General features: G+C 42.8%; 2 protein-coding genes across 2 annotated transcripts in view; one reads left to right on the top strand and one right to left on the bottom strand.

The window, feature by feature from the left end:
• The window catches only part of GREB1 (growth regulating estrogen receptor binding 1), a 103,391-nt gene extending 94,720 nt beyond the window's left edge, over window positions 1-8,671 (bottom strand). The window contains exon 1 of the mRNA XM_083495389.1: window positions 8,562-8,671. The gene's annotated coding sequence lies outside the window, so the exon portion shown is untranslated. The remainder of the gene's footprint in view (window positions 1-8,561) is intronic.
• Window positions 8,672-8,897: 226 nt separating this feature from the next.
• Window positions 8,898-16,437, top strand: E2F6 (E2F transcription factor 6). The gene is made up of 7 exons (XM_083495742.1): window positions 8,898-9,012; window positions 11,358-11,439; window positions 12,721-12,937; window positions 13,677-13,836; window positions 13,968-14,081; window positions 14,858-15,005; window positions 15,549-16,437. Exons 1-7 carry the CDS (start codon window positions 8,935-8,937, stop codon window positions 15,578-15,580), a joined length of 831 nt encoding a protein of 276 aa, XP_083351868.1. The 5' UTR covers window positions 8,898-8,934; the 3' UTR covers window positions 15,581-16,437.
• Window positions 16,438-27,344: the final 10,907 nt, after the last annotated feature.

The following is a 27,344-nucleotide window of genomic DNA, read 5'->3' as shown; positions in this document are numbered from 1 at the left end:
AATGAAGAACAGGTACAGGAAGGTGGAGAGATAAGTCAGGCTGGCGTAGAGTCAAGGGCTTCCACACCTCCTCCTGCTCCTACCTCTCCTGCTCCACTCTCTCCCAGGACCAAAAGAGGATTGAAGGGGAGAAGCTGAAGCAAGCTACACACAGATGAAGTCTTTGCCTGCTCAGGTGGGGGAGATACATAAGCTAAGGGTGGGGACAAACCTTCTCTGTCGAGGCAACTGTCTCATCGGATGCACACCTAGCAGTAGCTGAGAGACACAGGACTGATGGACGTGCCTTTCCCTAACTTGCAAGTACATTTTTGACAATATAGAGTTATCGTATTTTTCCCTCTATAAGACGTACCCAACCATAAAATGCACCTAGTTTTAGAGGAGAACAAGAAAAATAATATTCTCTCCCTCTCTGCTCAGCGCTTCTCCAGCAAAGCGGGAGGAGAAACAGAGCCCCTTCCAGGAGGCTTCGGGCGGCTTTCCCTGAAGCCAGGAGAGCAGCCTGTATTGCTCTCCTGGCTTCAGTGAAAGCTGCGCAGCCTGCATTCGCTCCATAAGATGCACACACATTTCCCCTTACTTTTTAGGAGGGGAATGTACGTCTTATAGAGTGAAAAATGCGGTAATTCCTCACACTGGACATTCCTTGCCTGATAGCACCATGGCACAAACTAGTTTGTGTGGCTGAATCAACTGACAGACAAAATGGGGTTCCTATTTGTGAACCAACAGGGGATTGGGCTGGGAAGATAAGAGTTCTGTTCTGGATGGGGCTGCATTCCCCACCCCCACCCCAGACTTCCTTAAGGATCAGGTTTGGACCATGCAAATGGTATCGGTGGTATAAACCACTTCTCATTAGCTTAGGCTGGTACACCAACTGCAACCCCTCCTGAACAGAAATGAATGCCCTAGTAACATAACAGAGGCACTACCCTGGAAGACTTCTTAGAAATATCAAGTGGGCTTTTGGAAAACTTGGGTTATATGGATGATATCTCACTGATGTTGAAATAGTTCCACTGGCTTCCCATGTCTTTCCAAGTACCATTTCAGGTGCCATTGAGCTACAAAAATCCTATATAGTTGGGGACCAATATACCTCAAGGAACACCTAACTCAATAGAAACCTGCATGGGCTTCAAGCTCTGTTTATGGGGCCCCCACCTGCTGACATGAGAGGAATGGATCTGTTCTGGAGTGGCTTTCTTGTCCCTGGAATGCCCTCCTGGCTTCAGCACATCCATATTGCTGAATTTCTGGCACTAGCTAAAAACACTTGCTTGTTTACCCAGGTTATGAGTTGGACTGCTGCTGATCTTGACATTTGCCTTCAGCTGAAATCGTAGTTGGTTTTAATCTGCTGGACTCTTACATACTGCAGGGTTGTTTTAAAGCTATATTTTTTAATATGTTATTCTATCTGCTGCAGTATTGCTGTTAGCTAGTCCAGTTTCTTGGATTTTTATTTCACAATCCCCGTGCAGTGCTTGGGAAGTTCATTTTAAAACTGAACTAATTCTAGTTCAAGACACCCTGTCCAATAAGGATCTAGCTCCAGTTCCAGTTTGTCATCTTACAAAATAAAGTAGTCCAGTTCACATTCATCCAAATGAACATTTTAGTTCATAAAAAGTTCATCCACACATTTGCTGTGCAACACCACTTTCAGTATTGTGCTACTGAATTTAGCCTGCTTCAATACTGTGTCAATACTTGGAACTATCTGCACCTTATGGAGTACAGTGGTACCTCTGGTTACGTACTTAATTCATTCCGGAGGTCAGTTCTTAACCTGAAGCTGTTCTTAACATGAAGCACCACTTTAGCTAATGGGGCCTCCCGGTGCTGCTGTGCCGCCGCCACACGATTTCTGTTCTTATCCTGAAGCAAAGTTCTTAACCTGAGGTACTATTTCTGGGTTAGCGGAGTCTGTAACCTGAAGCGTATGTAACCTGAAGCATTTGTAACCCGAGGTACCACTGTATATGAACATATGAACCCACCTTACATTGCAGATTGGTCAACCTAGCATAAATGCTATCTATACCAAATGGCAGCAGTGCTCCCAACAGTTGAAGAGATATTTCTTGGCCTTAGGAGCATAGGAAGCTGCCTTATACAGAGTCAGACCATCAGGGTCAATATCGTTCAAACTGACTTCCAGCAGCCCTTCAGGGTTTGGGACTGGAGACATTCTCAGACCTAAATGGAGATGCAGGGGATTGGACCAGGGACTTCCTGCTAAGACCCTTTCAATGTCAATGGGTGGCGCAGTTATTATAATTTACTGTTTATTTAAAATACTAATGATTTGCCTTTGCCTGCAATGTTATGTATAGTAATATGCAATAATTAAAAACAACACACACATACACAAAGGGAAAACATCATTACAGCGGAGCAAGAGAGTGGAATTCACAATTTCACAAAGCCAAACAAAACAGCTTTTGCAGCCTGTCCAAAACTAGGCAAAGATGGGAGTCAATCTTTAGTTTCCTAGGAGGAAAATACACCACTCCCACTACCCTTAGCCAACATGGCTAGTAGTGAGGGGTGAGCAGTGGATGGTTAGGGTGGGGTAGTGGTCTCACCTGACCTCCAGTCAGTTGCATCACTGCTGCTAACTTCGAGGGGGAAGGGTGAGGTGGTGGTGAGGTTGGTGTAGTGAAAGTTTACCAGGGGGAGCTCTGGAATGGCTCCACCAGGGCATTTGCTATGCAGTGACTGCTGCCGTGCCTCCTCTATCTCCTAGTAAGCACCAGGCAGAAGGTCAGTTGAGTGCCACCACTCCATCTGCTACTGGATGGGAGTTGCAATCCAGCAATATATAGAGTGCTCCACATTTGCTATCCTTGCAATAGGGGTTGCACCATATATTTAAAGCTAGTAGTAGCAGTAGTAGTAGTAATTTCCTGCCCTAAGGTCCCAGGGCAAGTTACAACCACTAAAACACATTGTTCTGAAGAGTTTCAAACAAATAAGGTGGGGCCTAAAAATTATACATCTCAGGTGTCAAAAACCAGGGTAAAGAGGTGTATCTTCTTCTGCATTCGCTGAAAGCTGTCTAATGCAGATGCCAGACATGCCTCTGTGGTCATGTCTACATCACATATTTAAAGCACCTCCAAAACCAAAGAATCCTGGGAACTGTGGTTTAACCCTTGCAGGGTTCTAATTCTCAGCACCTTTAACAAACTACTCAAGATACACAAACTCAGGATTGGAGGAATCTTAAGGGGAAGAGAATTCTGAGGATCAATACATACATCTTGTTGTAAATGGCATCAAAAGGAAGGATAACAGATGAAAGAAAGAAAGAAAGAAAGAAAGAAAGAAAGAAAGAAAGAAAGAAACCGCTCCTGTGAGAAGTTATTTTTCACCTACCAAGCTTCCATGCCAGATGCCTTTCTAAATGAAGAGCTGTTTTACATCCTGACAACTCTGTTTAAAAGGATTCCACCAGCCCCCACCAGGTTGCAGCACGTGGTTACTCTCCTCAGAAACATTGTGCTGGGAGATGAATTATATGAATTTCTCCACAAGCATGAGAAGAGTTTGGAAATTAAGATAGTGAAATCAGATGCACACATCTGTTAATGAGCTTTTCTTTTTTATAACTGGAGTGCAACTGTCCATAAGGCGGCTCTCATTCCAATCAGTGTGTGTGTACAGTGGTGCCTCGCAAGACGAAAAACTCGCTAGACGAAAGGGTTTTGTGTTTTTTGAGCTGCTTCGCAAGACGATTTTCCCTATGGGCTTGCTTCGCAAGACGGAAACATCTTGCAAGTTTGTTTCCTTTTTCTTAACACCGTTAATACAGTTGCGACTTGACTTCGAGGAGCAACTCATAGCACGCGGTGTGGTAGCCTTTTTTGAGGTTTTTGAAGACTTTGGTGATTTTTGAAGCTTTTCCAAAACTTCTTTTGCAGCCATTCGGTAAGTTAAACTTTTAAAACTTTTTGGGGGGGTTTTGGATTTTGGGTTGGGGTGTTTGGAATTCAAGGACTTGGTGTTGGGGAGGGGTTTGCAAGAATCTGGAAGCTTGTTTTTTTCTGCATTTTTATGATTTTCTGTGACCATTGGGCCACTCTGCTGTTTTTTTAAAAAAATTCTGGATTTGAATTTCTGTGTGGTGGGTGGCTGGGGGAACAGTTGAGGAGGGGTTTGCAAGAATCTGGAAGCTTGTGTGGTTTTTTTTCTGCATTTTTATGATTTTCTGTGACCACTGGGCCACTCTGCTGTTTTTTTAAAAAAAATATCTGGATTTGAATTTCTGTGTGGTGGGTGGCTGGGGGAACAGTTGAGGAGGGGGTTCTTCAGCAAGAAGCAAAGAGTGGAAGTGGAACCTTCTTCGAGTTGTCCCCCAGTCTTAGAAAATGTACTGTACACTTTGTTGATTTTTAAATGTTTTTCTGTCATGTTTAGAAACTTAATTTATTGTTCCTTCAATTTTTGAAATGCTCTTTACAGTATGTGTGACTTTAAAGAGCACTTAATAAACTCTTGTTGTTCCAAATTTGGCTTTGTTTGGACTTTTTGACCATAGGAACGCATTAATTGAATTTCAATGCATTCCTATGGGATTTCGTGCTTCGCAAGATGAAAAATTTGCTAGACGAAAAAACTCACGGAACGAATTAATTTTGTCTTGCGAAGCACCACTGTACATAAATGTACATCTAGAGCAGGCGTCAGCAACCTTTTTCAGCTGTGGGCTGGTCCACCATCCCTCAGACCATGTGTTGGGCCGGACTATATTTTGAAAATAAATAAATAAATAAACGAATTCCTATGCCCCACAAATAACTCAGAGATGCGTTTTAAATAAAAGCACACATTCAACTCATGTAAAAATACTAGGCAGGGCCCCACAAATAACCCAGAGGTGCGTTTTAAATAAAAGGACACATTCTACGCATGTAAAAACAAGCTGATTCACGGACCGTCCGCGGGCCAAATTGAGAAGGCGATTGGGCCGCATCCAGCCCCCGGGCCTTAGGTTGCCTACCCCGATCTAGAGTGATTAAAAAAGGAACTTGTGTGTGTATTTGTATTGCTTTTAATCGGCAAATCCTGAAACTTAGACATTGCCATGGATTCTCTAGTATTCGCCTGGGCTCCCTGGGCTTTACATACAGTCTCTCAGAAATTACTTCCAAGAACCGTGTAAGGTCAGCCAGGACTATTTCTCTATCTTACAGGCAGGCAGGGCTGAGTGCCAGCAGCTTGCTGATGGTCTCTCAGCAAATCTGTAGCAGCAGCAACATTTTAATCATCAGGAACTTTCTGAATCACAGTTCAGTCTATGTAACATCTGCTTTCAAACTGCTATGGTTTTCTATTTTGGGGATGGGGTGAGTATTTTGCTCAGTTCCTTTATCATCTGACATGGTGCAATAAGAAATACTGTATTCTTTACCCATTCCTAAATCAATATTTATTTTGCATTATTGATGGTAAGCAGTCGGCCCTGAAGCCTTTTGTGTGCTTTCCAATTCATAGATAATTGCCACAAATATCTAACAGTTTGCAATAATTCAGAAAGCAAATTGTGTGTCGTTTTAACGTGGCAGAAGAAATGTTAGCAATCATGTGTTTCTGCAGAATGTATGGCTTATTTATTTATGATGTTTATATTCCACTTTCCCATCCAATGCTAGAAACACACTGGGTTAGAGTGAAACATTTAAAAAATCACAAATGGTTGCTCAGATGCAATGAAGCATTGCAGAAAGCTGTATAACAAGTAATAGAGAGTGATTATAGATAAGCGCTTAGGAAAAGTAACCATTAAGCAACTGGGAAGGATCAAGTTGCCAGCTATGCACCCAGTCTTGAAAACGAATGCATGTCAGTATGCTATAAGCCCTTTTCATATGTAATCCTGCCAAGGGATAAAAGGAACATCATAAGCAGGCCTTTTTTCAGGGGGAATTCACAGGGACCACTGCTCAGTGTGCATCACTGCCATTCTAAGAAAACAAGGGAGGTGTTCATTCTGGCACCTCTTTTTCTAGAAAGAAAAATAGCACTGGTTGTAAGTTTTGGTTGAGCAAAATTGAGGAGGGGGCAAAGCTTCTAATGAATGATCCCACTTCAAAATAAAGGGGTGGTGGGGCATATGCTTCTTCCTGGAAATGCATCTATGAATGTGTCCCCCAACCAAAAATATCACTACGCATAGAAAACTAGCATCGGGAAGAGTTCAGCTTTAAAGGTGAAATAAACTCATGCAATGTGAATAAAAATTCTTAAAACAGAAATAGTAGCTATTACATATTAGGATTTTTATTTTAGCAAATTGAGTTTTTAATAAATTCAATAATGGCAAATTATTATTTTTACAGGGAGTATGGTATTTTAATCATCTTTTTTTTCTTAAACTCTTTGTTAACTGCCTTGAGTTAACACCTCTCACACACCCACACATACCTTCTAAATAACATGTGTTTTTCTTAAACATAGGATGTGAAAGCACACGTTCCAGCAAGGCCCTATGCCAGTGGTTTTCAACCAGTGTGCCGTGGCACCCTGGGGTGCCTTGAATGATAGTCAGGGGTGTGGCGGACAACACGGGCCTCTGCCCCTCTTTCCTTTCCTCCCTCCTATGATGCTCTCTTGTGTCTCTGCCTCCCAAAGGCTTACACAGCTGTTTGTTGCAACAGCTCTGGCTACAAGCTCCCCAGGCGAATGGTGCCTCTGGGGCTGGCCCGAGGGTGCTTCCCAGGCCCGTGGGGCAGTGTGAGGAGGCACCTCTCTTTGAAGTGGGAGGGGGCAGCTCAGACCAGGGACAGTAGCTGCAGCTGCCCAGAGGACTCCCAAGGAGAGGGGAGAAGAGAGGGGGGAGGGAACACTCCACAAGTGAATGTGTTCGAAAAGGGGTGGGGGTTGCCAGTTCTGCAGGCAAGGGTTGACAGAACTGGGCTCCTGAGCCCCACAGGGGTGCCAGAGAAATAATGTAGTTGGTCAAGGGAGCAGTGGACCCAAAAAAGTTGAAAACCTCCTGTGCACACAGTCCCACTGAGCTAAATGGGATATAGTTCTGAATAAATATACATAGTATAGGGATACATTTGTGTTTGGAAGTGTACTAAAGCGGCAGTTCTATATAGGCTTACTTGGAGCAAGACCCATTAAGTTCAGACTTACATCTGAGTAAACAAACAAAGATTGTACTGGGAATGGGGTTCATGACTTGGGTAGCCAAAGAAGAATAAAAGGCACAGTATTTTTCAGGAGTGAAATTACCGCCCTCTGGTGGAAAAGGAAGCAAATTATTTGAACTAAAGTGACGTGACCCATCGTTCGATGCAGGATGACCTGCTCCATTATGTATTTTGTATTTTTTATATTGTAGTTTCGTGCTGTGGACCGCTCTGCAATCTAGGGATATAGATCAGTATAAAAATTTAGTAACTTTAATAATAATTTATTAAAACCAAAGCATGCTATTTGCTGGTTCCAGGCCTATTGCTAAGGAATAGTCTCCTGTCTTTTAAGATGAGTCATACCGAATCAGACTAAAGGAACAGCTATCTCAGCATCCTGCTCTCAGGTTCGCTTCCCGCTTTTGATTTCCAGCACTGGCTATTCAGAGGAATACTACTTCTGACACTAGTTGTCATTGGAAATCCTGTCTGTCATGAATTTTCCTGATCCTCTTTTCAAGCTAGCTGCCATTACATCTTGTGGGCACATATTCCTTAGCAATTGTGTGCTGTGTGAAGAACTACTTTATTTGCCTGAAGTGACAAAGGCTTCATACTGCTGTCTAGATGGGCAGGTGGGTATCAGAGAATCCTAATTTATAGAAACAGAATCTGTTGGGGAAGTGCCCCCATCCCCCTCTGCTGGCACCAGTACCATACAGAGGCTGTTATACTGCTTTAATGTCAAAAGTAGCACTTGGGTGAAGAGGGCGAACGACATGGAAAATAATCCACAGTTGGAAAATCAACATTCACGTGCCATTGGTGGTTATAAGCGGCGTTTCTAAAATATGCCATGAGGTGCATGGGGTACATGATGATATGGGGGGGCAGTGCTTGGGGGGTTTGTTTGTTTTCACAATCAAGCGGTATATGGAATCGTAGAAACTGTAGAGTTGGAAGGGATCTCCAAGGGTCATCAGGCCAACCCCCTTGTAATGCAGGAAACACCCTGAAAGATGAACCATCCAATCTCTGCTTTTTAAAACTTCCAAGGAAGGAGAGTCCACCACCCAGTTCCGATGTTGACCAACTCTTAACTGTCAGCTATACAGCCATTTTAAGCGTGTTTTAAGTGCTATATACACCAGAGGGCGATGGTGAGCCTTATGGGAAATTCAATGTACAGTATTTTTTTTAATTGAAAAATGTTTTTTTTTAAATGACTTTGTGTGTGTTGTGTAGATTCCACCTCAGAAACTTCCCCCTGAACGTTTATTCGGAAACCTCCTTTCTCGTCACTTGAAGCCATGGGTTCGAGTCCTGCACCTCCAGACCGGGGGGGACGGGACACAAGCAAGCGCCGCTCCCTGCATTTTGGCGGCGAACCTCTTCTCTGGTACTCGCCTTGTCCTATTAAGTGGGCCAATTCTTGCCATCCCTTTCAATGTATCCTCTTACGACCGGGGGTGGGGGGGGGTGGATATAAGGATAACAGTTCGTGAGGCACCGGTGAAAGGAAAAGGCCATTGTGGGCTTTAATGCGGCGGCGCAACCCCACAAGGGCGGCTCATTTAGGGGGGGGTTGGGGGGGGTCGCCTTTCCCAGGGAGCGGCCACCGTGAGGCGGTCGGGAGCCGCGGCGGCTGTGAGGGCGGGCCTGTTCGGCAGAGGCGCCGGGGAAAGGCCGGTCCTTCCGCTTTCCTCACCGCAAGGCCGCCCGGCGGTTTCTCCCTCCGCCCCGCCGGAGACTCCGCCTCTGGGGAGAGAGGGCGCCCAAGATGGCCGCTCCCGCTGTGGGGCACAGCCCCGAGCAGCCGTCGGTGCTGCTCCCGCAGCTCTCCATGGACCTGCTGCAAGTGAGTGAAGGCGGGGGAGCGGAGCGGGCGGCTTCGTGCGCCGCTTTCTCCAGGCCCGGCTCCGTCGGCTGCTTGCCAGCTCGGGAAACGGGGCTCTCGGGTCCTTGCGGCGGGGGAAGGCGAGAGAAGGGGGTCCTGAGGCCGGAGGAGCCCCGGCGGGTAATCCTCGTCGTCGTCCCCTCACCTCAGCTCGCGGGCTGACGTTGGGACTCCAGGTCGGGGAGCGGGCGGGTTGGCCTGTGCTGCGAAGGGGCCTGGGGTCGCTGTTTTTGTGGGGAAGGGGACGGGCTGGGATTGTGTGAAAGAACAAGTTCGAGAGAAAGAAAGAAAAAAGGAATAGGTTTAGGACCTTTCATGGAGCAGAATGGTGGACGTGTTTCCCTCACTCACATTCACACAAACACACGCATGCACGTGTCTTCCCTCAAGTTAAAACCATGCTGCTGCTGCTGCTGCGTTTACTACTTGGTCTGTGGCTGCATCTTGAACCCCAGCCGTGCCATTACTAAGCCGAACCTTTTTCGGTCCTCTTTTTTTCCTTTTGTGATTTTTCAAGATAATGTTGGGTGTCTCGCGCATTCTTCTGTGTTGAAGCGTGCACGTTTTTTGCTTCGGTTGCTTGTTTCGTGGGTCATTCGTGTCCACGCGTTTTTGTATTTTGAACCGCCGTGTGGTCCTTGGGTGAAGGGTGGAACGCAAAGTTAATAAATATGTAAAATATATAAAAATAGTGTTTCGTGAGATGGTGCTGAATGAAGCATTTGCCCATTGCGCCATTTCTCATATCCCTATGCAAATTGTGTTTTTTATATTTAATGAATAAAGTAATAATAATAATATTTATTGAATTTCTGTTCTGCCGTTCATCCAAGGATCACAGGGTGATCTTTCTTTCTTTCTATACCTCCCTATACCTGAAGGTCTTAGGGCAGTTCACATAAAATATCAAATACATAAAATCAAAACAAAAACAACAGCCCAATTTTATTTTATTTTTTTTATAAAAAAATTTATTGGTTTTCCACAATTTATATAAACACAAACAATACACAATACAAACATACATACACAAAAACAAACATGTATACTTTCATATCCTTTTTTTCTTAAATCTTATTTCACCGACCTCCCCATACCTCCCCTTTCTGCGTTCCAATTCCTAAATTTATTTCAGCAAATCCTCCCCCTTAATTTTATCTAGTTGTCTAATTATTTCCTTTTCTTCCCTTTTACTTAATCTTTACAGCTGTAATCCACTTACTTTTTATAACCATAACATTTTAACACTCATTAATTTTACAATATTTCTTAAGATAAATTTTAAATTTCTTCCAATCTTCTTCCGCCGTCTCTTTCCCCTGATCTCGGATTCTGCCAGTCATTTCAGCCAGTCCCATGTAGTCTATCACCTTCATCTGCCATTCTTCCAGAGTGGGTAGATCTTGTGTCTTCCAATACTTTGCGATGAGTATTCTTGCTGCTGTTGTAGCATACATAAAAAAAAGTTCTGTCTTTCTTTGACACCAATTGGCCGACAATGCCCAAGAGAAAGGCCTCTGGTTTCTTAAGGAAAGTACATTTAAGTACCTTTTTCATTTCATTATATATCATTTCCCAGAAAGCTTTAATCTTTGGGCATGTCCACCAAAGGTGAAAAAAAGTACCTTCAGTTTCTTTACATTTCCAGCATTTATTGTCAGGCAAGTAGTAAATTTTTGCAAGCTTGACTGGGGTCATGTACCACCTATAAATCATTTTCATAATATTTTCCTTTAAGGCATTACATGCCGTAAATTTCATACCGGTGGTCCACAACTGTTCCCAGTCAGCAAACATAATGTTATGACCAATATCTTGTGCCCACTTTATCATAGCTGATTTCACTGTTTCATCTTGTGTATTCCATTTCAACAGCAAGTTATACATTCTTGACAAGTTCTTAGTATTGGGTTCTAACAGTTCTGTTTCTAATTTGGATTTCTCCACCACAACAGCCCAATTTTTAAAACCCCAAAAAGAGCTTACAATATAAAAACTCATAAATGCATAACGTAGTGACAAACAAAAACAATACAGCAACATTCCCCTTCACCTGTGAATTACAAAGAAGATGGGTAATGGCTGAACAAGTAAGTGTGTTTAAGGAAGTATTGACCATCATTACTTGTAAGATACTGAGAAACCTTGAAGCTTCTTTCAGTACGCTTTGGAGACTGTATTTTCAGCAGCATATAACTTGGTTGTATAGCTGACACCAAATACCTATGATGAAAGTTCGTTTATTATGTGAACTGGTCATGTCCCTAAGAAGAAATAATATTTAATTACCTACATATTTCTTATAGGCACACATTAAAGTTGAAAATGAAGATGATGTACACTTCGTGTCTTTTAATCGCAAAGAAACACCCTTTGTGAAAGTTAAAAGTAAGTTCTTTCATTTTTCCCATTAACACCTGATGGAATTTCTTACAACAGAAACTCATTTGATATACAGTGGTGCCTCGCAAGACGAAAAGAATCCGTTCTGTGATTCTCTTCGTCTAGCGGTTTTTTCGTCTTGCGAAGCAAGCCCATTGACGGATTAGCGCTTTTAGCGGCTTATCTGCTGATCGGATCAGCTGATAAGCGGCTTAGCGGCTTAGAAAAGGGGGGGGGCAGCAGGAACTCGCAAGACATTGTCGTCTTGCGAAGCAAGCCCATAGGAAATTCGTTTTGCGAAGCACCTCCAAAACGGAAAACTCTTTCGTCTAGCGAGTTTTCCGTCTTGCGGGGCATTCGTCTTGCGGGGCACCACTGTACTGCAATCTACATCTAAGTATGTTTGTGATTAAAATTCGGAGAATCTTGAGTAGGAAGCTGCTGCCCTGCAACTTTCTATTCTAAAGTTTAGTCCATGTGAAAGTAATGATAAGTTTATACAAATGGCACAGTTAGGTATTGTTGTAAAAATTTGCCTATTCATTTTTAACTGAATGAGCTATACTGTGGGGTAAGGGACTGGCGTAAAGGCAACCACCATACTCAATGATGACCATATTCTGTCATCACTGAATGGGAAAAGGAAAACCCACTACTCTAAAAAACACAGAATGGAACACCACCACCAGTGCCCACCAGTCATGGGCCATGCCAGGCAAAAGCTATTCATTGATTATAATTGCGTCCAAACCAGATTGTTACTGGGATTTGTTTAATAATCCACCGTTCCTCAGGTTTGGCAAACACAGGGAAATATTGTTTGTTTAACAGTAGACGTGTTATCTTTGTAACCACGCAGGATATGGGGAGCAAATTAACCCAGGGCTCATGCAGGCTCATTCATGTGATAGGAAAGAATGGTTCCCCATTACATATGAATTGGCATAGCGAAAAGGGCCTGAGCAAATTTATGGCTGTGCATAAAAGCCAAATGTATACTGGCTGATCATTGTGAATGTTTATAACTGCTTTGAGGGTTGTTGTTTTTACAAACAAGTTGTATAGAAATTTTATTAAATAAATGAATGAATGAAATACAGTATCCATTTAATTTTCTGTTTTATAACAATTAGGCCCCTCCTGTAAAGATCTGGCAATCTGAAGGCAACCAAATTCCAACTTGCTTCATTGTTGAAGTGACTGATCTCAGGCAGGATGGTTTAATTCATCACCATGTTGATCACCATGTTGTCATAGGCTAACAAACTACTGTTTAACCCTGTACAGAGTCTATAAACAGCAGAAAGCCCCGCTATGATGGATCATTGGTTCATTTGACCAGGAGATTCATGGACCTTGTCAAAGTCTCACCAGAAGGGGTTCTTGATTTAAATGAGGTTTCTCGGACACTAGGAGTGCGGAAGCGAAGAGTGTATGATATCACAAATGTGCTGGATGGAATACATCTTATTCAGAAAAGGTCCAAGAACCTTATCCAGTGGGTGTAAGTTGATTTTCCATTATGGCTTTAAAACAAGAACTGAGATCTTGTGTTAATTAAGTGCAGCATTACTCTGTACTTTTTATGGATTGGACATGTACTAGAGCAATGCCTCCCCTTCTGAACTCCTTCCTGTTGCATATCAGACAAGTGGTATCACTATTATCTTTTTGGTGCCTATCAAAGACCTTCCTTTCCCAATAAGCCCAAGTAAAGATTTTTATCCAAGTCTGATTATGTATTGGATTTCAAATTGTTTGTTTTTATACATGTTTCATTGTTTCTGTTTTTATAGTTGAATCACTTTGGGATGTTTTATGAGAAGCAATTCAGAAATGATATAAATAATCTTAATTGAGTAAAATGGCACTTGTTTATACATGGGTATTTGATTGTAGCCTTAATTATGCAACCTTGTGCAACTCATATTATTAAACAAAGGTAGATTCTGTATATAATATACAAATATAGCATATAACACACAAATACATAGTCTGATCCTTTTCCAGATGTTCATGAGCTTAGGTGTGCCAAACTCTGCAGAGAACTAGGCTATTAGTAAGTATTCTCTAGGGCTTGGCTTCCTTTTATGAAACATGTAGCTGCCAAATGATAAATGTTCACTTCCAAGAGTTGACCGTGTTCTTACCAAAAGCTCCTCTAGATATTGGTATGTAATGCAATGCTGCTTCTTTCTTTAGCGGGTGTGTGAAAGTCTAAAAAACTTCGTATTCTATTTTAGTGGATCAGATATTAAGCATATTACTATCAGGACACCAGAGCATCAAAAGTTAAGAGATGAACTTTATGACTTAACAGAAATGGAGGAAGCATTAGATGAATTAATCAAGGACAGTGCTCATCAATTGTATGATTTAACAGATGACAAAGAAAAGGCAAGATATCCTTTTTCTGAAGCATTTGTAAGAGTTTTGACTTGCTGGCGTTGAGCAACTGCAATTAAAATAGTGCTAGTACTTCATATGAAAACATACATTCTACTGCTATTGAAATTCCTTGACAATCACGTACACTAGCTTATGTAACCTACCAAGATATCCGTAGCATTCAGACTTTTCAAGAACAGATTGTTATTGCAATCAAGGCTCCAGAAGAAACCAAAATGGAGGTACCAGCTCCTAAACAAGTAAGTGCATCCTGGCATGTTTTATAAATCACCTGGGTGGGGTTGGATGGCAGTTTAACAGACCTAGCTACACATGTTTTAAGGTTAAACTTAAGGTAGGGGGCAGGCACTTGAACCAGATCTCCTCCCTGAGTGGTATCATGTTCCTCTCCCACCCCGCCCACCAACCTGCCAGCCTCAGAAGTAAAGTAAGTTTATAGATGAGCAGCATCTATAGCAAATGGGATCTGGGACCCTTCTCAAACTTTTTGTGTGAAAAAACAATTTACTGTCCAGGACCTTAATTTTTTTTTTTCTTTTCCAAATATGTCAAGGCCTTGAGTTTTACAACATCTCTACCTTTTATGGGAGGGACACGGGTGGCGCTGTGGGTTAAACTACAGAGCCTAGGACTTACCGATCAGAAGGTCGGCAGTTCGAATCCCCACAACAGGGTGAACTCCCGTCTCTCGGTCCCTGCTCCTGCCAACCTAGCAGTTCGAAAGCACGTCAAAGTGCAAGTAGATCAATAGGTACCGCTCCAGCGGGAAGGTAAACGCCGTTTCCGTGCGCTGCTCTGGTTCGCCAGAAGCGGCTTTGTCATGCTGGCCACATGACCCGGAAGCTGTATGCCGGCACCCTCGGCTAATAAAGCGAGATGAGCGCCGCAACCCCAGAGTCAGCCACGACTAGACCTAATGGTCAGGGGTCCCCTTACCTTTACCTTTACCTTTTATAGGAATGTTTACTGCAGCATGGGTCCAACCCTGCTCTCAGCCAATGTTGTTGTCTTGCAGGACTGCATAGAAGTACGCATCAAAAGCACAAAGGGACCCATTGATGTTTATTTATGTGAAGTGCCATTGGACGATCCAAATGCTGATGTTTTGAAAAATATGGATAACATTTCGTGCGAAAGAAGACAGGCAATGGATGATTATGGAGGTAAATATGGTAATGGAATGGATGCTTATAAAAATGACATGCAGCAATTAGAAGTTTCCTGCTCCTTGGAAACTTGGTTAAAACCTGTATCGGCATAAATGCATGTTGTCTGCTAATCTACAGACATACCTAATCTCAGATGTGTGATAAGGAATCTTACTGTTTTATTTTAATTATTTCAGTATAATTAATAAAATGATTAAGGAGTTCAGGATAGGTGACAGTTCAACATCTGGGAATAAAATAGAAGCTCAGTATTGACTAGGAAAAAACCTCAGTGGGCAGACAGAAGCTGGGTTAGAAAGAGCCACCCCTGATCTAAAGTTTTAGTCTTAAACATTGTGAAACGCTTAGGTTACATTAATATCTGTTACGTTTGTGAGTTTTTACTGCTCAAGTACACCCCACTGGTTTCAATGTGATTTAAAGCACAAGTTGTTTTGGGATTTTACCCCCGTACCAAAATATGTTCAGCAGATTACCTGAATGTGGTTTGCTATTCCTTTTCTTCAAATGGTTTGTCTTTTGTGTTCACCTCTACAGTGAGCAATATCAGAGATACGAAGAACTGCTAGACTACTGAGGCATTTGATTACTGAACTTCCACTTCATGGACTTCCCTGGATGTGCTTCATGGAGGGCCAGTGCAAGCACCACAAATTTCTGTCTCAACTACAGTTAAGAGAACAAGAGCAGGCACTGGATTTGCGGACTTTCTGCCTTGAGCTAATATTTCCCCCTAACCTTTCCTTTGGCACAGAGGTTGAGGGTAAAGTCACATCTTGCCTTCCCCTTTTCATGTTTTTTTTTTGCTCTGGAATAATGTGTTCACAACTAAATGACGAAGTTATACTGTGCTGTCATGCTAAAAAAAATCCTTAAATTAAAAATCTGAAAACGTGGATTAGGGTTGTCATTTTATACAGGTCTTGTGTGCCGCATATTATAGCCACCCTAAACTATTTAATGTGTCATTAAAGGGCCTCTCTTTCATCTTCATACATGGAAGTGGCAATGAACATGAAGTTGTAATTAACTGCTTAATAAAAAAAAAATTAGCTCTTCAGAACTGACTGACCCTGGAACAAAACATGCTCAGTAAGGGACCATTTTGGAAGAAATGCACTTTAGTTCTGAAGCTGCACTATTGCCCAGTGGAATTGTTAAACCATTCCACTGTAAAGATTTGGAAAAGGAAATGTTTCACACAAGAACAAGACTACAGAAAACAAGGTGATTTTTATTTTCATTTCATGGATGTTGTTCATGTGATATGCCTTGAACTCTGTATGAAACTGGCTTGAAGTCCTCAAGAAGCTGAAAATGCTTGGTTCATGTGTATATATGTATATCATGTTTAAATGGTTATCAGTGGAAATTTGGGCTGCCTCTGTACAATAAAATTCAAATAAACACTAACTGATAAATACTACACATACAAAGTATTTGTCATTTTTGTTTGACTTTGAAGCTCCATTGATTTACAGTTGTTTCAAACCTTTCATGTATGAATTTATAGTTTGTGAACTATAAATTGCAGGAGCAGTCGGAAGGTAGATTGAGGTCTATCAGATGAGTTTTGGGTGACTCTTCCCCCAGCCCTGCCTAATTAGGCTGCAGAAATGAAGGAAGGGGAGGGGAAAAGGAGAGACCTGGAATGGTTTTACTTGAAAGCACCATCTTCATTCCCAAATTCAAAGCATCCACCACTATTCTGCACTTGGCAGCAGCTCATGGATCTTGAGTTTCTAGGAAAAATAACATGGATCCTATACACTTGAAATCTGCCCTCTCCTAAACTAAAGCATACATTACAACAAGGATGTTTCTTTTCATAAATGAAGCAAAGTCTTATACATGCTTACTACTACTACTACTAATAATAATAATAATAATTTTATTATTTGTACCCCGCCTTTCTGGCTGGGTTTCCCTAGCAACTCTGGGTGGCTTACAGCATATCTAAAAACATAATAAAAACATCAAACATTAAAAACCTCCCGACACAGGGCTGCGTTCTGATGTCTTCTGAAAGTTGTGTCATTCTTTATCTCCTTGACATCTGAAGGGAGGGCGTTCCACAGGGAGGGCACCACTGCCAAGAAGGCCCTCTGCCTGGTTCCCTGTAACTTCACTTCTCGCAGTGAGGGAACCATCAGAAGACCCTTGGAGGTGGACCTCAGTGTCCAGGCTGAGCGATGGGGGTGGAAACCCTTCTTCAGGTATATTGGGCTGAAGCCGTTTAGGGCTTTAAAGGACAGCACTGGGAGCCAGTGAAGATCCTTTAGGACCGGTGTTCTATGGTCCTGGTGGCCATTCCCAGTCACCGGTCTAGCTACTTGGAAGCAAGATTCACTGCATTCAAGGGAGTTAAGTGTACATGGGATTGCGGTTTCTCCTTTTGCATGCAGTATCAAAACATAATTGCTTTACAACAGTGTTTTGTTTTTCTAACTTGATGCATAATTAACATATTTTATCTTGTCTCAAATTTCAGAAATGTAGGAGTACTACAAATTGGGTAACTGAGCAGTCTAATCCCAGTTTGCCCTGGGCTGGAAAAGAGGGTTTGGGTTGCGTGGAGGCATATCCATTCACTGACGCGGCGCTCTCCCATCAGTCCGTCAAATGTGTGGGCGAGTGGAAGTGCCTGCCATCAGCAGACGTGCCAAAATGGGAGGCAAGTCTGAGCTAGCTTCGGCTCTGTTAGATTCTGAGGTGGCTCCATTGTCACTGCTGGTGGCATTGGTCCTGATCGTTCTAGTTCCAAGAAAAGTCAACAAGCAGGGCCAAAGAACACATGGACTGCACTACCTTATAGTTTCATAACTAGTAATAAAAATTCTCTGGGTTGTAGCCCAGTAATTCCTTCCATAAATAAGGTTAATGGAAGTACAGATTATGGACTATGCCATGATAGAGTGTATGTTGTGGGGGAGGAAGGGAAAGAAGAATGTTAGCTGCTTTGAGACTCCTTTGGGTAGTGATAAAGCAGGATATCAAATCCAAACTTCTCCTCCTCCTCCTCCTCCTCCTCCTCCTCCTCCTCCTCCTCCTCCTCCTTCTTCTTCAGAAGTAATGGTTGGAATTCTCCCTCCTTACTCAGCTCTCCTATGCAGACAAACTGGAGCAATCAAGTTTCCTGGGGCTGCATTTTCATAGGTTGGTTGTATGTAGAACAGGACTTCCACAGCCTGTGTTTCCGTTTGGGAGAATCCTGGACTTAACACTCAGGAGTTCATTTGAGAACAAGGGACAAGAAGATCTAAGAGAAATTACCTTGGCACCTCCTCTAGTCGTTCCCAGATTTCACTATCATGACATCCCACAGGGCCTTGGTTCTGCTTGCAATAGAGGTTTTGGTAGCTTAAATTTCTCCGTTCCATCCCTCCACCCTGTTCCTATTACAGTTCATACGGCTTGAAGTTAAATTGTGGCTGAAGAAGAGAAACTGTGTTAGGTGTTTCGTTGATCCACCATATGTGATGCCAGTTAAACAACCAGAAATTGAATCTATGCAAGCCTAAGCAGGTGGTGGCAGTAGCCAGGGGACCTTGCCAAAAGCAGTTCTTGTGGAGGCTCCAGAACAGAAACCTTGTCATGCTTATCCATACCTTGTACCCAATTTGCTGCTGGAATGTGCTGTACGTGGAGCTGCTCTCACCTCCTGGCTGATTTTGGGTGCTCAGTTATATATTGCAGTGGCTGAATTCAGTCAGCCGATTTAAAGTATACAATAAACCTTCACAGTACAACATAAAACATTTTAATTGTACATTACCAATTGTTATGAGTGATAAGCCTTCAAAATGAAAAACGATGGAGGAACAGAAGCCAAACTTCTTCATATCGTTGAGGTGATAAGACTCTCTAGATCCCACAACATTGTGTTTTATATCATGTTTGTGGAGCGACTCAAGTAAAACAGCCTAAGGAGAAGTTCACTAGAGACATACAACATAGACATATATGCATGTATTTGGTCGGAATTTCATCAGAAGCTAGAAGGGCTTCCACCTAGGAAATGTATGGAAAATATGGTGCTGTAATATCTTGTGTGTTTAAAGTGAGGATTTCTTACTGTATTTCCTGAGGAAGTTTGGACATAAATATTAGTCTCTCATCTACTGCTGTTGTTCTGGAGACTTCACCTTTCATAATTGCATATTATATTGGGTTGAATTCAAGGTACAGTCGTACCTCGGGTTAAGAACTTAATTCGTTCTGGAGGTCCGTTCTTAACCTGAAACTGTTCTTAACCTGAGGTACCACTTTAGCTAATGGGGCCTTTCGCTGCCGCCACGCAATTTCTGTTCTCATCCTGAAGCAAAGTTCTTAACCCGAGGTACTATTTCTGGGTTAGCGGAGTCTGTAACCTGAAGCCTCTGTAACCTGAAGCCTCTGTAACCCGAGGTACCACTGTACTGGTACTTACCTTTTAAATCCATTCCTGGTCTGATACTCACACACTTTAAGAGACACAGCTTTCTAGTTTAGTCCTTACAGCAGTTTCAGTCAGCTGCCCAGGCCCTGTTACTTCACAGCGGTAGAATTGTAGAACTGTAGAACTTCAAAGTTGAAAGGGACATCAGCTGCAAGGGCCTTTACTGCAGTTACTCCCAAATCCTGGAATGTCGCCCTGTGAGAAACTCGGTGCTGTTGTGGCCATGTCTTTTTGAAGAGTGCAAAACTTGCCTTGGCAGCCAATGTGGCTCATTGACTGACTGCTATATAAATCATTGTACAAAATCACAGTTGTCATGTAATAAACTGCTTTCTTACTCCAGGTGGCAGTCTTGTGCTTTTGAGAGAAATCGGACGCTCCCTTTCTATGCATTATGATGATTCCGGCAGTGCTTCTGCGGTGTCGAGATAGCCAAATGTTTGTTTTCAGCGCGAACGGATTATTTTGATGACACATTGATAAATCTGTGTAGTCAAGTGGTTATTACTTCCTATTTTAAAAGGCAAAACGGGTACAACTTCTACCGGAGACCGTAAAAAAGCTGCGCTTTGCATAAGGGTGAAGCTCATTCTGCGCCCCTGGTATTGGTGATCTCAACCATCTTCCCATATGCAGCCCTAGGGATGTGAACATTGGTTTAACTGTCACTGGGGGACCTTAATTAACAGCTAAGCAGAGGCTGAAGTATGCAGAAGAACAGAAGAATACCCACATTCTGGTTGACTGCTGCAGGTTTAGAATTTTAAGCAATCGACTGGCGCTAAACTAGGGGAGCCAGAAGAAGTGAATATGGCTGGGTGCTAGTCAGCCATGATCAGTCAGGATTGGCCAGTGGCGTAGCATGGGGGGTGCAGGGCGGGCCGGCCGTACCGGGCGCAACATCTGGGGGTTAGGGTTAGGGGGCGCAAATCCACGGGTTAGGGGGCGCAAATCCATGGGTTAGGGGGCGCAAATTACTTGCCTTGCCCCGGGTGCTGACAACCCACGCTACGCCACTGGGATTGGCTAGTGTTTGGTGACACCTAGAATAAGAAGAGGATCAAGGGAGAAGAGACTTGAAAGGAAGGCTGAGGAGTTTGGTGGCCCAAGGCTTGCTGGTGGCCAAAGGCTAGCTGAAGAGGGCAAAACATATTTACAGAGGGGTCAATTTTGTTTACAGAGCTGAGAGGGGAGAAGTAGTGAGCAAGTCAGTCTGCAAATCTAGGCTCTGGTAGGAAAGCTAGAGGTACTGTAGATTCCATGATGGGACAGCAAAAACAGATCTGTGCTTCAGTAGGTTGATGGTAGTGGTTGAAACAGAGGCTTCAACAAAATATCCTAGTAATTATATAGTGTTGGTGAGGCTAAAGTGGGGTGGAGGAAATGCAAGTGCAAATGGGAAAGGTGCTTTAATAAGGTTCCTCAAAACTGTCTTGTTTTAGTAGTGATGTAAAATAAAGCTTTGGTATTTAAAGTTGACCCGTTTAAAGAGACAGTGCTATATTAAAGTAACCACGTTAAGCTTGTGCCCTACCTAATCTTGTAATAAATAAGCACTGATATATTTGTTGACTAAAGTAATTATATCTTACGAGCTTTGTACCATGCCTATATTCCACAGTTACTCTAGGGTTAATTGCAGGATAAGGGTGCAATGGGTATAAGTGATTTTAAATGGTGGCAGCAATACGGTTTGAAGAACCACTGGAGGGGAAGTTTTTTTTTTGGGGGGGTTAAATAGGAATACCCTTCTTCCTTCACTGCAGTGCCAAGCCATTTAGGGATTTAAAGGTAAACGCCAGAACTTTGAACTGAGCCCAGAAACAAATAGTCAGCCCATAAAGTCTCTCTAAACAAGTGAGATAATTTGAAACGGGAGCACTAACCCAAAGTCTACCTGCCACACTTCACACAAGCTGAAGCTTCTGAACAATTCTGAAAGACAACCCCATGCATAATGTGTTGCAGTAGTCCAAAAGAGCATGGATAACCATGGCTGGACAATGGATGCTGTTAATGTACCACTCAAAACCGGTGAAAGACACTCCATGCTCCAAGGACACTTGCAGCTCCATACATGACACTGGGCCTCTGATCTATCAGGATAAAGCCTCAGTTTGTTGACCCCCTTCAGGTCTATTACCAAACCCAGGCACTGATTCAGCCCTTCCACAACATCAGCTGACTTGAATGACAAGGAGAAATATATCAACAAGCATTTGCTACGGCTTTAGTTCCAAAGAGCTCTGGGACTCCATTACTCATGCAGATCAGACATTGTTTATATTTGAAGTCACAGCCATCTAAAATAACTGGGTAGAACCACCTCAACCTAACATTTGGGGTAAAAGAACTAGACAGCAGCTGCAACTCCCCGTCCCCAAAAAAGGTGAATGGAAGCATCTTTAATCTTTATTTAGAGAGCAAACTGCAACCAAACCAGTGTTGGTGTGTATTTTTCTAGATTGTCCTTTATCATGAGAATTGAGATATTAGGAATTTCTTCGCATATTGAGCATCTCTGTCACATGTTTTCTGTGAGTTTTTTGTCACAAGTACTCGGATCGGCAAAACAATAATTCCTAAATACCCTGGGCACAAAGATGGGATGTGCCTACATCCTGCTGAAATGTGAGGGATTTGTCAGTCACGATGACCAATGTCATGCTTAGATAGTTTGTCATAAACTGTGTCTGGGCTATACCAATTCAGACAGCAGGTGCGGGAATCTCATGAATGGCTGCCCTGATCATTTAAAAACTTGTTGTGCATAGAAACTAGATGATCAGTAAGGAGAATGATAGGCTGGAAATCCTCTCCCTAACAGGCTACTTTCTCACTGTAGAGAAGTTCCCTTGTCCTGTATCTGTAGTCTGTAGTCTGAATTGGTACATTCCAAGAATAAGTTTATGATGCAAAGAGCTGTGTGCTTGGACTAGGACCAAATTAAGATGCATATAACTTTCTCCCTTCCTTTCTCTCTTCATTTGCTCAATGAAACTGCTTAGTTCTATATCTAAGCCACACTTTAAAAATTAATTTCATACAAATCTATAATGCAAGCAAGATACTGTACTATATTTTGGGCCTCTGTATTTTGTACTGACCAAACTGCGGGAGGCAGTGGAAGACAGGAGTGCCTGGCGTGCTCTGGTCCATGGGGTCACGAAGAGTCGGACACGACTAAATGACTAAACAACAACAATTTTGTACTGCAATTCTTAGGTTGTATAATATTTATGCTAAAGTTTTCGTTGCACTGTATAATATATATGAATATCCTCTCTAAGGAAAGAGATTTTGTTTTAGCTAAGGACAACCACAGTGAATAAATTTTAGCAGCAGTCCTCTGAACATTTGGCAGGCTGATGATGTGTGGACTGCAATTCAAGTGCATGTTCAAGAAAATGCTACTGAGACGGGGCAGCTATATAACTACCATTTCCTCTGGTTGTAATAGCTGGGGGCAGTGAGGGAGATAATAAAAGTTTTAGCCTTCAAAAGAGTCATTTGGTGTGAATGAAAGATTTAAGTGCCTAAAATTCAACCTCCTGTTTGTAAGTTACATTTTTACAACACAGTTTTGGTTTAATATTTCAGCTATGGTGTCTCAGATTGTAAGAATGCAGCTGGAAGGCAACACAGAGATGTCCAAATGTTCTCTGAATTCTAAATATATCAAACTTTCTGGAAATGTAGTTGCTTGGAAATCAACAAATGACAACACAAACTGCTTGCCTATAGCTTGGCTGAAAGTATGTGTTTTGCTTTTTGTTTTGTTCCCTCTGCTGTCTCTACAGCAGCAATGAGTAGTTGATTCTCTCAAAAGTATAAATCAAGCTGGAGTGATGTGAGCTAAGATGTATTCATCTGCAAAATTAACAGTGCAGTTTTCAGCCAACCACACACACACACACACACACACACACACACACAGAGAGAGAGAGAGAGAGAGCATAGTAGAATCCATATATATATATATATATATATATATATATATATATATATATATATTGCTTTCGTAGATTTTCACGGGTACAGGAATGCAGGTTTTGGTGTCTTCGGGTGTCTTCCCGTGTAAGAGTTGGGGTGTCTAGGCGACGTTTCGACGAGGTCTCACTCGTCATCTTCAGGCTGGTGCTTTCGGCTTCTTGTTACTGGAACAGGCTCTGTTCCAGTAACAAGAAGCCGAAAGCACCAGCCTGAAGATGACGAGTGAGACCTCGTCGAAACGTCGCCTAGACACCCCAACTCTTACACGGGAAGACACCCGAAGACACCAAAACCTGCATATATATATATATATATATATATATATATATATATATATATATGAATGAATGAGACAAGCAAGTGGATAAGGGTGATCCAGCACATTGTGTACTTGGCCTTTTGAAAGGCTTTTGACAAAATTCCTCACCCAAGGCTCCCGTGTAAATTTAGCAGTCATGTGATAAGAGAAGAGGTATTCGTATGGATTGGCAACTGGTTAAAAAACAGGAAGCTGAAGGGAGGAATACAGAGACAGCTCTCACAATGGAGGGATGTAAGCAGCAGGTATCTATTCTGTTCACAAATTTTAACTTGTTCACAAATGGCCTGGAGAGATGGGTAAGCCAAAGCTACAGATAAGCCCACATTATGCAGGGGTATGAAAAACAAAATGGGATTGTGAGGCGCCCCTAAAGTATTTCTCCAAACCAATTCAGTGGGTATGAACATGCCTAATGCTATTAAGTGTAAAATGAGAGGGGGGCAATAAATCCTACCACATATAGATATGCTGATGGGATCTGCGCTGGCAGTAATTGTTCAGGAAAAGGCTGAGGACAGCAACTGTCCTATTAGTGACCTTTTGCAAGCTGCTATGCAAGTTTTTTGGCTAAAGAACTGGGTAAAAATGCTGTAAATAAATAAATCTTGGCGTCGTGGTGGATAGCTCCATGAAAACATCAACAACACAGTGTGTGGCTGTGTATAAGGCAAATTTCATGCCAGCGATAACCAGGAAAGGGATTTAAAATAAAAATGCTGACATTGTAATAATCCCTTTACACAAATCTTTGGTGCTTGGAATACTGTATCTCTTGTTCTGTTTGATGCACCTCAAAAGGGATACTCTAGAACTGGCAAAGATGCCACCCAAATGACCAGGGGCCAAATGATCTCCCTCCTACTGCAGCCCCATAACTCATTGTTCAGGTTATGAACTTAATTCATTCTGGAGGTCCATTCAAAACCCGAAACCGTTTTTAACCTGAGGTGCGCTTTCGCTCATGGGGCCTCCCACTGCCGCCGTGTTGCCGGCACACGATTTCTGTTCTCATCCTGGGGCAAACAATGGTTCTGATCAAAAGATCCATGCAATTGTCCCTAATTTACATGTTCTTTGCAGGGAATAAGTTACCACCTGATTTGCTCAAGGTCACACAGGACAGCCAGTAGACTATAATTACATTCCAGATAAACATTTGAAAAACAAACCTTGTAACCCAAGGTACTACTTCCGGGTTAGCGGAGTTTGTAACCCAAAGCATTTGTAACCTGAGGTACCACTGTATAGTTTCTGTATATATAGTTTAACATTGTTCTCCTTTGGGGTAGTCTGTCCACCTTTGGTCCCTACCCAGCACTTGGCTCTCATCTTTGGCTCCTAGAATCTGTCAGCATGCGGCAGCAGCCACACCCTGGGAACATCTTCAACTGGCCAGATCAACCAGGTGAGGGTAGCCACAATGAGTGGACGAGACCAATAGTGGGTCCAAGAGTCAATAAGGCGGTTTGTACATGAGCTGTAGAGGGACGTGAGGGTCAGCTGGGGCTCATCAACCTGGGAAGGTAGCCCATCTAGAGAAGGGAAACTGATGCTAAACCTCTGCTGCCTTACAGGATATCTGCAGAAGAAGAAAAGGCTCAGGAGCAAATCCCAAGTGGAGTGCCTAAGACAGTTGGATGGCGCCTTTTATGCCTCCTTCCAGCAACTCCTGCAGCCAAACTGTTGCCGCGCATATTGCTATGCTTTCTTTTGGACCACAGCAACAAGGCTGGGAGGATGGCTGTTGTCTGGGCAGCCCAGGACCTCCATGCACACTACCCAGGCCTGGGGAGGTCACTTTGGTGCTGCTAACATACTGGTTTGATTTCACCCTTGGAGGCGCACTCCATTGTCTCTCGAGTCAAACGGATGCCGACAACTGACTGCTTCTGAACTTTCAGCGTGTGCCCACATATTTCCCAAAATATATCTGCAACTGCAAGTGCTCTGCTGTACTGTTCTTTTTCACTGAAAGTCAGTAGCATGCCTGCAGCTTATATGTATTTCTGAGGAATCACGGAATAGACACAACTATGTGTTTGATGTTCTTATGCTCCCGCAGAGTTCTCCTCTTGGCTTTTGGTGGCTCGGACTGAGCAAGGGGATCAGGGTTCCAGGAGCCACAGTAAAGAGCTAGGCTGAAGGTTGAGTTCCAGAGAAAACAACAAAATGAAGCAATTCACAAGGAGCCTTAGCATCAAGTTGCTCAGACTGACACACCAAGCAAGCCTGAAGTAACATTTATATAGGGTCTGCCAAGCTGCTACTCAAGTCTTCTGGTGCAGCTGGGCTGCAGCATAGCAAAGATTAGGCCAGTAACTCAGTGGTTTAGGAAATTAGGTGCAATGGGCTCTGCTGCTAAGAATGCCCTGGTGGTATAGTGCTTGCAGAAATGGATGCAAGGTTCTTAAGTTCTGCACCTGCTTGGGGCAACTTTTCTTTTAGATATGCTTTAGCACCAGAGGCATGAAGAAGTTGGTGTGCAGATACACCCAAAAACTTAGGAAAAGAACCCTTCAGGGATAGCAGGAAAGCATTCTTAACACTCTGGCCTGGGGATATTTTTGTCCCTGCAAGTGTGATGGACGCAGCTTAATGTTGGCAGCTTTCAAGGCAAATTATTTGGCTTGGGTACTAGTTTGATTGCTTTTTCTAGCTTTACTGCCAAGGTTTGTTTTTTAAATGTTTATCTGGAACAGAATTATAGTCTACTGGCTGTCCTGTGTGACCTTGAGCAAATCAGGTGGTAACTGATTCCCTGCAAAGAACATGTAAATTAGGGACAATTGCATGAATCTTTTGATCAGAACCATTGTGAGGCCTACTAATTAAATTTCCATCTGCTTCTCAGTTCTGCAGTTTGACTCATTAGAAAAGTGGCAAATTAATTAATCTGTAATTGTGCTAGACCAGACTCCATTCACAAAGCAAACACATTACTGTGTATTTGCCAGGCTCCCCAAACTATCCGAGTTAATGCAAAACTTGTCAGCTACTGTTTTTGCATCCTGCCCTTGTGTACTTCCAAGGCCCAGGGCAGTCATTCTGTATCCCTGCACCAAGCCAGTTAAACTGAGACTGCATCGTTCCAAAAGTGGGCTTCAATCCAGATCTTTTCAAGTTTATATATATTATAAGACATGATTTCATCCTATTCCCTGGCATTCAACTAATAATGCAGTATGCCAGTCAGTAACTGCTTACAATTTACATCCAGAAACAGTAACTATTGCTTACAAAATCTTCCTTACGCAACTATCTGTGTAACAAGAAAGACGTATTAAGGAAGCAGGCAGTGAGAAACTGCCATCTCCCCTCACGGCTACTTTCAACATTTGGGATAGGCCCCTCTTCTGGAGACAATTATTACCAACTGCCTTGTGAGGATGAACCCCATTTGCTTTGGATGTGATGGTATCAATTTGGGCCTCATTAGCCTACCTGCCACAACAAAGTGGCAGATTCTGCCTAGGTCTCAGACATGCCCTGTAAGTGCAACAACAACTGGCTGTATTACAGCAGTTCCAGGAGCTATGACACCATGTTTTTTTTTCTCAGAGGCTGCTAAGGCCTATTTGTG

The sequence above is a fragment of the Podarcis liolepis genome (genome assembly GCF_965112155.1).
Source record: "Podarcis liolepis genome assembly, chromosome: 3".
NCBI lineage: Eukaryota > Metazoa > Chordata > Lepidosauria > Squamata > Lacertidae > Podarcis > Podarcis liolepis.
This window is presented reverse-complemented; position numbering and strand designations above follow the sequence as displayed.

Bases quoted from the DNA above. Each gene is read 5' to 3' on its own strand.
- E2F6 (XM_083495742.1), top strand. From the start codon at position 8,935: ATGGCCGCTCCCGCTGTGGGGCACAGCCCCGAGCAGCCGTCGGTGCTG. The intron at 12,938-13,676 runs GTAAGTTGATTT...ATTCTATTTTAG, and splicing joins AAGAACCTTATCCAGTGGGT to TGGATCAGATATTAAGCATA. The intron at 15,006-15,548 runs GTAAATATGGTA...TCACCTCTACAG, and splicing joins GGCAATGGATGATTATGGAG to TGAGCAATATCAGAGATACG.